The sequence below is a fragment of the Sabethes cyaneus genome, chromosome 3, assembly GCF_943734655.1.
Source record: "Sabethes cyaneus chromosome 3, idSabCyanKW18_F2, whole genome shotgun sequence".
Classification (NCBI taxonomy): domain Eukaryota; kingdom Metazoa; phylum Arthropoda; class Insecta; order Diptera; family Culicidae; genus Sabethes; species Sabethes cyaneus.
In genome coordinates this window covers 230,954,966-230,964,266 of record NC_071355.1, presented here as the reverse complement: position 1 = coordinate 230,964,266, position 9,301 = coordinate 230,954,966, and the positions used below count along the sequence as shown (strand labels likewise).

Here is a 9,301-nt window from a genome sequence, read left to right as displayed (position 1 = left end):
TGGCATTATGAGCAGTAGAAGAAACCCTCAGCAAAAGAATCAGTTCTTGGACTGTTAACCATTTAACCATTTAACGTGTACATATCTCACGTGAATAATTGCAATGATAAGATAAGAAAATGACGATATGCCTTACATGGTGCGGTTGACTTCTTTGTTGAGTTGTTGTTTTTATTTTGAAGACCAACGAACCTCTATCAGCAGAGAAAAAACCGCACTCTTACTGACTCGTGCGACGTGATATAAGGTCAAAACTGGAGGCAAAATCAACCAGAGTGCACTGTGATAAGCGTAATTATGGTTTGGACTAGATCGTCACAACCAGCTGTTCCGGTCGTTTGGCATACTTTCCAGGCTAGGGATGGAGATGAAAGCGACGGCCGGCTCGTAACGTATCGCGTTCAGGATCTAACCGAAGATCGGCATGAAGATTTGATTGAACATTTCCTCGATAACTTTTTAGTTGATGAGCCAATGTCTGCCGCTTCGGGTTCCGCGGAAAAACAGCAATCGGGTGCGGTCAGCCTATGGAAACCGATATTGGAGGAAAATATGACTCTCGTTTGCTACAAGGAAGGATCGGATGAGATTATCGGTGCAAATATTCTGGCCATTAGGGATAGTGAAAATTATTTAGTAAGTATGGTGAACGTAAATAATTTTTTGATGTATTTCATGTTGTTATTTTTTAACTAGATTACAACCGAAGAACGAGACGTTGCATTAAATATTGTTGACTACGCTTCGAAGCAATTTGATTACACCGAACATTACGGTGTCGTAGATCGAATGGTAGCATACGGTCTTTCCGTCGGCAAACGATACCGCGGAAGAGGGATTGCAACGGAAATCCTAAAGGCTAGAGTTCCGCTGTGTAAAGCGTTTGGAATCAAACTTGCCGCCCATAGCTTTTCCGCTATTGGATCACAGAAAGCCGCAACCAAAGCCGGTTATCGAACGGACTATGAAATTACGTAGGTAGAGTGCAATCTAACGATAGAAGCTGTAATGAATGGCTAATATCATATTTCAGTTATGACGATCTTGCTAAGATGGGTCCAGAATATGCAATGCCCGGCATTACGTCCAAAAATTTCAAACTTATGAGTTATTATATTGAATAAATTTTAAACTGGGAGCGTTTAAATTTTAAAAATTACTGTTCTTGGTTATTTGTTTAGATTTTTATATAAAAAGGGCAAAATACCTTTTTATTGATTCGAAAAGATTTTTTCCTGTGCGAAAATTTAGTTGAGTTTAGAATACTGTTCAGGGTAAATAAAACAAATATTGAATATTGGAATATTGAAACCCGGGGAAATACGATAGACATTGCTTCTACCAGTGTCGTCAATAACGTATCACGTCGTGTGGATTTCGTAAATTGGACAGGCTGTTGAGCGTCGTTTTGTCACTCCGCACTACTCGCTCCCAAATTCCTCCGAAGTGTGGAGCTATAGGTGGTTTGAAAACCAACTTTGTGTTTGGAGTGGTAAACTGCCACGCCCTGGAAATTCGCGCTATTGTCTGAGAAGACTTTGCACGATGCCCCACGACGAATTACCAGTTTGCAACTCTCCGATGATAACATATCGACAAACAAGTAAATATAACTATGCACCTTTCCACAACACTTCACCCAATCCGAATTTGTACTGATCCGAAGTAATTGACCTCAACAAACGAGCAAGAATTGTTCAATGTTCGTAAAATGCTAAATAATCCGGAGTTCTAAAGTGTCATGCAGCAGGAAAGAAAACTTAATTTCAAGCTATAATTTTCCAGTTTTAACTTTTATTCAATCAAAAAACTCATAACTTTAAAATATTTGGATTTAATTCCTGGCAGTGCATATTTCGAGCCCAATTTGGCAAGATCATCGTATCTGGAAATGAAAATAAGGCAGAAAATTAATTGTTCATTTGGAATTCGATCGTTGGATTGCGCTAAATACGTTATTTCAAAGTCCGTTCGATAGCCGGCCTTGGCTGCGGCTCTCTGCGATCCGGGAGCCGAAAACGAATGGGCGGCAAGTTTGATTCCAAGCGCTTTGCACATCGGCACTCGGGCCTTTAGGATTTCCGTCGCAATTCCTCTTCTTCGGTAGCGCTTGTTAACGGAAAGGCCGTACGCAACCAATCGATTTGCGATACCATATAGTTCGGAGTAGTTCAATTGCTTCGAAACGTAGTCCAGAATGTCCAGTATCACATAATGTTGCTCGCCAGCTTTAATCTAGATGAAAAGCTACCATAAGATCTGAGTTAAAGATGTTGCTTTGGCTTACCTCGTTAGCTAAATAATTTTCCTTATCCCTCACAGCGAGAATATTTGCCCCAATAATTTCGTTCGATCCTTCCTTGTAGCAAACAAGAGTCATGTTTTCCTTGAAAATCGCGTTCCATAGTGGGACACCACTTTGATCTTGATCTTTACTGACAACCGGAAGACCGGAAGCGTTAGACATCGGCTCTTCACTTGAGAAATGAATCAGGAAATGATCGACCAAATCTTCATATCGGTCTTCGGTCAGATCCTGGACGTGATAGGTTACAAGGCGACCGTCTCCGTCGTCGTCGCCATCGCCATCCCTAGCCTGGAAGGTATGCCAAACGACGGGAATAGCCGGTAGGGACGGTCTAGTCCAAACCATGCTTGCGACGTTGACGCTGTCGACTGTCTGTTCGACATTGCCGCCGATTTTGATTTATACCTGGTCGATCGAGCCGCGCAGGATTGAGTTCGATTTTGTTTATCTTCCGATTAGGCCTCAAAATCTGTCCTGTAATTCTTCTTATCAGAATAATAGACGCGCGCACAATGCGTTGGTTTAGTAAACCCTTGAATCTCACGTCTAATATTTGTTTGTAATTCTCCCTTTGAGGTAGGAACACGAATAATAATTGTTGTTAGGTTTCAAACAAGAAACTGATGTTCATAACAATTTTTTAAAGACGGCGAATTTCTTGCTCAAAATTATTGAAGCATCTTTATTAATTAGTTTTCATCATGAATTCAAATATTTGTTGAAATATATTTAATCATTGTTTAAATTCCATTCATGTTTGTTCGATAATGTGAACCACGCAAACTGAAAGTTCACTGCTCTTCTCCGTCATGAATGGAATATGTCATCTCATCCCATAGGTCTATGACACATAACTATAGAATGCAAATGGGTTATAAACATTTGGTCAAATTGTTGATTTTATATTTGATACATAATCACTGTATTATGTTTGCTCCTGGAACCAAGATTTGTGATTTCGTTTAAATAACTTTTTTCTTGTTTTCTTTTTGGTGACAACTTCTTTAGATTTACCTACAGTTTGCTGCTAGACTGAGCGGGATCCGTGACAGTTTCCGTCATTCGACCGGTGCAACAGCCTTGCATCAAAAGCTTCAAAAGATTTTACTTCTTTTCACTTTCTCGTTTTTTCTCGAACGTAAGTAACAGAGTAACCGAAGTCAGTCAGTGGGAAAGTCAGCCAGGAAGGAAAAGTTTTTCCGCCCAAACCGGGAGAAGGCATCGCTCAAACTCGCGAATAAAGAAATGATTGGATGGGACTTGATGTTGGATTCACATGCAATTTTGCGTTTATTTCTTGTTCCATAGTTCCGGTAAAGTGAGGGGAAATAGTTTACAAGTCAAAAATGAATGAAAACTTGACGGCAAGAGTGCTCCTCCTGGTTAGCAGAACGAGAGGACCGGGTGAAAGTTAATTCAAGCGGAGAAAAGTTTAATGAAAAATATTGAAGACTGCAGCAGAGGGGCTGCGGCAGAGCGAACAACCGGCGCAGGGAAATGTTGTGTTTCGTCATACATTTGCAAACGGTGCTTACCCGTTCAGCGGAGAGGCGGCAGATGGAAGTGAACTAAAAATTACTTTTGACTTTTGATAAAATTAAACTTTTCTGTGCCTTCAACGGTTTCACTCCCGAGAGTGAGGACGCCTTGACAAACGGAACTGCTTGTGCCCAGTTCTGGATCCGCTGTGCGAGGACAAAGTTACCGCTGCACTGTAGGACGATTTCGGAAAAAGTTGCCGCTCTTCTCCGGATTTCGAATTTCGGTTTCGTATATTGCATCTGTCAACCGAAGGGAATGAACCGTGTCAAGGGATAAACGGTAAACTTTCTCTACGACCGGAAACTCTCGGAAGGGCTCCGTAGTAGTTTGACATCTTATCGGTTAGGTATTGAAGTTTTTAGCACCAGGCCAGCAGTCAGTTTGCTTCTAGCCGGTTCAGGCAGTTTAATTCGCGGCACGATTCTCACTAGTGATAATTTTCGATGGAGTCAAGCAACCCGTTTAACTCATGCAGAATGCGTAAAGACGATCTTTAAATTGCTTAAATTATAAGGTTTAAAAGTAGAAATAAAGTTACAACTAACATGCGGTAACGGCTATTGACGACGCATTCGATTTATAATATACATCGAAAAATTATAGAGTAACGCTCGATCATAAATTGCATGGTTTCCGTACACCACCGTCGTCGATACACTGTATCCATGAAAGTTAGCGGCGAGCGGGTAATTAGCATTTCAACTGCTTTTCGGGTGGCTTTCGTTGATAGGCGGCATTAGCATGAAAACTGCACCAAAACCAGGGATCCATAGCAGCCTGCAGTGTAGAACGTCAGCTGAAAGCATCAGGTGCTTGAAATGCTGCTATACTCGAAAGCTAAGATGATACTGTTGCCGTGTGTGAGTGACTGTGTGTGCTTTTTCCAAAGAGGAAAACCCAGCAGAAGAAGCCAAAGAAGAAGAAGAAGTAACAGTTTTCCTTCAGCACGACCAAGCTATTTAGCTCTCGAAATGAGGTGCGAGAACGGTACTAAATCATACTTGATTAACAATGTCATGAGCCAAGGATACACTTAGTCCCAAACCCGTGCGCGAGTCAAGCGAGCGTTTCATACACTTGCTGGGAGTAGGAAAGTTGTTGCATATGATGATGACGGTGATAGTTAGTGAGGCTTATAAAGAGGGAAAAACTGACTCCGGTGGCGGGTTTGACGTGCTACCTGCTTGAGAACATGTGTTGCGTCGTGTTTCGGCTAATTAGGTTTTTGAAAAATGAATTAAATAATTTAAATCATTTGACATCTTGTCCGTCTGTTCACCTACCAACTAATTTGGAAAAGAAAATGTTTTCAAATATTTTCGAATTAAATTTTTTAGGGGCAAGACTTTCAGGAAAACGCAGTATGATTCATGGTTCATAATATGTTCTAGCACTCGGTCACTTTTCATCCGAAGTTTTGTCCATCAATGCGTCATTGCCGTGGTCTGCAAACTTTGATAAACCACCATATAAGCTGCGATTTATTGAGTTTTGACATCCAAGTTCTGAACGATCAACGGATAGGACAAATATTATACAGCTTAGTCCATGGTATCGAAAAGAAATATCCGCCTTGATACCACTCGAAAGGTTTTGAGGCATAAAGCTCCCTGTTGATGAGGAGAACGTGCTGCTCAAGCCACAAGTACTGAAGGTTTTGAGCAACAATGGTGGAACCAACTTCTGTTAACATTTTTACTCGCACTTCAAAGCCAAGTGCGACCTTCATAATGACCCAACACTTCTCAATCAGGCAAAGTTCCAGTGAACACGGTGGATTAACATCTTGCGGTGCAAAGAACATCTGTATACCAGCCTAACAATACGGGCGTAATGTCAGAATACCATATCCGGAGAAACAGCGTCTCGTCTAAGTGAAACCGCGCAAATGGCAGCTGCCGCTTTTGAAAGCACTCGTCCTGGTAGATAGGCCCCGTTGTGTTGTACGGTTGGCCGCAACCAAAAAACTGCCAAATCAAGAACTTTTTAGCCAATTTGATCAGCTTCTTCTACCTAACTTCCTCAGGGATTGTCTACCGAGTTGTTGCAATGTAAAACTTGTCCTTGGTAACTGCTTTGTAATAGATTTGAGATACGTCACGTCGTCCATCACGACGCACTTCGCTTTCGTCACCCTACTAACTGTTATAAAGTTGTTATGGTAACTGATTATAAGATTATAATCACTTCTGGTTATAAATAACTCGCCGTAACTAGAAGTACCGAAATTGTGTTGCTTGGGCTGCAGCACCACTCTTGGTACAGCTTCCTGGTGCGGGTTTTGACCACCATGTTTTGTTTGTCGTTCCGGTTCGGTGTCTTCCGGAACCTTGACAACATCATCGGTTGCGTCGTTTTTTGGACAAACCAGCTGGAAATATCCATCTTCTTCCGTTTCGTTCGGCCGACGCTGGAACAGACTCAACATCTTCCTGGTCTTCGGCAAATCAGCTGTCTTCGGTCATGATTTTTCGGCGGATCTACTCTTGTGTATGTATGGGGTTAGCCACCATCACTTCAAGGGTTTCCCATTGTATGCAAGTAGAATTACTGCAGAATCGAATTTATATACCTAGCAACTTTCATGTCAATGCTGTTCGTAAAGGACCAAAAGAGGTTGAGTGGATCTATATGCAATATCGCTTACATGATTCCACGGGAATATAAGACACACTTCCAGCATAGACTTCTGGTTTCTAGATACATTACTTCGCCGTGCAAACTTATTTTGCGTGATGATTTGTGTGTTAGAAGGGCGCGTCAAAATTCTCTCCGACCTTATATGACTTGGGCTGGTTACTACATCCCTCATCCAGTCTTCGATTCATTCGTTACCCTGATGCTCCTTCCCCTTTACGATAATGATGGTATATGGCAATGTAATAAGATATGTGTTATATGAATATACATTATATGAAGATATATGCACAAAAATAGAACAATCTCACCAGCAGTCCTTCGAATGGAATAGAGTTGCACCATTTGAGTTTACATGAGTACTTACATTATTAATTTAAATTTTCTTCTGGTATCCATGAGCATTATTTAAACTTTCTTCGGCCCGAGTTTTCACTGTACATTAGGAGGTGCTTGCTCCATGAGCTAAAACGAAACAAATAATTAAAATAACTTATGTTAAGCTTACCTACTAACAAGGTCGTGTGGCTCAGCCGTCATCCAAACTCGCAGTTTTGAGATCAGGCAACCGGGAACCACTCATCGGTGCGATGATGAGCTTGGCTAGCTTGGCTACTCAATAGAGTATTACCGGGTAAGGCCACGTGGAGGCGCTAGGTAGTTGGACGCTTCCTCATTTGCCTTCCCCATTTCATGCCCTTTTTGGCGGATATACTCTTACTCCAATGCCTTCACGATCACAGCTTAACAGATTGTGATGAAATCCTGACAGCGTAAACATTACATTCTTAGTTATGTACTTTTGGCCTAAGCTCCATTAATTTTTACAAAACTAATCAATGTGCTCACTTTTTTTCGAATACAATCTTAAAATTGTATTGATTTCGCTGCTTAACGGCAATCGCCATAATCTAATGAAGTTTTTCGCTTTGTTCGACAAAGCTATAAACCATATAACAAAGCAGCGACCATAATAAAAATCCGAATAAATATATAATAAATTTTCAGCAGCTTCCGTAGCTATGCAGCATATGCGCATTAAATTTTAACATGCCTATTGGAGTGATAAGCGGCTAAAATTAACGCGTCATCAAAATTTTGTAATTTTTGTTCTAGCAAAATCATTTTAGTTGCATTCTGACATGGTAAATTCCGTTTCGCAGTTTTCTTTGATGAATTGTGGTTTGACGACAGAAAAAACGCTGGAAACGTTTCTACCTATCAAAGAAAACGGATTGTGCACAAATGGGGCACCGTGAGTGGACATTCAAGAAAATTAGCTAAGGAAAAAGGTGTGAGCATCGGAGCAGTTCAAACCGCTTTGAGGGAGTATGGAGAACAGTGCACTTTTGCAGATACCTCGAAATGCGGTCGAAAACCTGGTTCCTTTGACCAATGGACAGGAAGATAAGAGATTACTATAAGCTTCATCAGTACAAGATGTGGCAAAAACCAGGGTACCTCACCGACTATGGTGATGCGTGCCAAGGAGAGAAGGGGCCTGCAGACCCGTCGGAAGCAGAAGCAGCCGAAACGAAGCACCAAACAGGCGGAATCTGTGAAACCGAGGGCTGGGAAGCTGTGCGACAAACTTTTGACCAAGAAATTTGGGTGTGTTATCATGAATGATGAAACCTATATAAAACTCGTGTATAAAACTCTACCGGGACCAAGGTTTTATACCTCACCGAAGGGGAAGGATGTTCTTGAATCAGTTAAGACCGTTTACACAAAAAAATCGGTAAGAAACCTGACGGAAGGATGTCTGCAAAAAAGGTTGCTACCCATGATCAAACAGCATGACAATCATGCAATCTTCTGGCCTGATCTTGCTTCCTACCACTACTCTAAGGATGCGCGAAAGTGTTATGAAGCCAACAATGTCACATGTGCACCGAAAGATATGAATCCACCAAACTGTCCAGGGATTCGTCCAATTGAGACTTTTTGGGCTTTGACGAAAGCAAAGCTGCGGAAAGACATGAAACCAGCCGGCAGCGTTGAAAAATTCAAAAAAGATTGGCCTAAAGTGGTCAAAATGGTCGGAGAAAGCACTGTGCAAAAGCTTATGAGTAGTGTAAAGAGAAAAGTTAGAGAACTCGCTTGCCCTACAAAAACTAATACAGCTGGAATTAAAAATTGATAGAAAACACTATTGTAAAGCAGGTTTGGGAATAAAATAACTTTAAAAAAATATATGGTTAACTTCTTTAAAGAAAGAAAGTGGATTTATAGCTATCGGAACAGTCTATAACAGTCTATCATAAAACTATCAGTTTTAATGCAGTTTGACAAGCAACCGCTATAAGATCAATGTGTGCCCCATATTCTATTGCTATATCACACATAAAGTAAGTTAATAAGAGATGTGTCACAACCAACCAGTTTTAATGTGGTAATACAGTGGTAACCCAATTTTGTCACTCCCTGATTTTGTCACTTTTTTTACCCGATTTTGTCACGCTTTTGATTTGTCAAAATGAACTGCTTTTCTGCTGACAAGCTAGTCATCGCATATTCGAATCTCGGGAGGGATAGACTGCTAGTCACAAGGATCATAGTACGAGCCCCGCAATTGTCCTGTGTTAACAGTTCAGATGGCTGCGTACAAAAAAATTGGAGGGTTAAATTTCGGAAGAACGCGGAATACACTCGTCTTTTGGAGGATATCTTTGGAGAATGCACTGTATTTTATTTTTCATTTTCTGAATCTCTAAAAATAATCCATGTTGCATGAAGTACATATTTTCATTAGTTCATGAAAATTGCATGATTATAGCAAGAAAATTTGAATTTTCGTCTTAAATATTGACG

General features: G+C 40.9%; 2 protein-coding genes across 2 annotated transcripts; one reads left to right on the top strand and one right to left on the bottom strand.

The window, feature by feature from the left end:
- Positions 1 to 297: 297 nt before the first annotated feature.
- Positions 298 to 1,124, top strand: LOC128740865 (uncharacterized). Its single transcript, XM_053836436.1, has 3 exons — positions 298 to 636; positions 697 to 974; positions 1,034 to 1,124. The coding sequence occupies exons 1-3, from the start codon at positions 298 to 300 to the stop codon at positions 1,122 to 1,124; spliced, it is 708 nt and encodes a 235-aa protein (XP_053692411.1).
- Positions 1,125 to 1,794: 670 nt separating this feature from the next.
- LOC128740864 (uncharacterized) lies at positions 1,795 to 2,653 on the bottom strand. The gene is made up of 3 exons (XM_053836435.1): positions 2,288 to 2,653; positions 1,955 to 2,235; positions 1,795 to 1,885 (listed from the first exon to the last, which is right to left on the bottom strand). Exons 1-3 carry the CDS (start codon positions 2,651 to 2,653, stop codon positions 1,795 to 1,797), a joined length of 738 nt encoding a protein of 245 aa, XP_053692410.1.
- Between the last annotated feature and the right edge of the window lie 6,648 nt (positions 2,654 to 9,301).

What these genes read in the sequence shown, in the direction of transcription:
- LOC128740865 (XM_053836436.1), top strand. Translation starts at nt 298, where the DNA reads ATGGTTTGGACTAGATCGTCACAACCAGCTGTTCCGGTCGTTTGGCAT. An exon ending in GGGATAGTGAAAATTATTTA is followed by an intron (nt 637 to 696) that starts GTAAGTATGGTG and finishes TTTTTTAACTAG; the next exon opens with ATTACAACCGAAGAACGAGA. An exon ending in CGAACGGACTATGAAATTAC is followed by an intron (nt 975 to 1,033) that starts GTAGGTAGAGTG and finishes ATCATATTTCAG; the next exon opens with TTATGACGATCTTGCTAAGA.
- LOC128740864 (XM_053836435.1), bottom strand. Translation starts at nt 2,653, where the DNA reads ATGGTTTGGACTAGACCGTCCCTACCGGCTATTCCCGTCGTTTGGCAT. An exon ending in AAAATTATTTAGCTAACGAG is followed by an intron (nt 2,236 to 2,287) that starts GTAAGCCAAAGC and finishes CTTTTCATCTAG; the next exon opens with ATTAAAGCTGGCGAGCAACA. An exon ending in CGAACGGACTTTGAAATAAC is followed by an intron (nt 1,886 to 1,954) that starts GTATTTAGCGCA and finishes TTTCATTTCCAG; the next exon opens with ATACGATGATCTTGCCAAAT.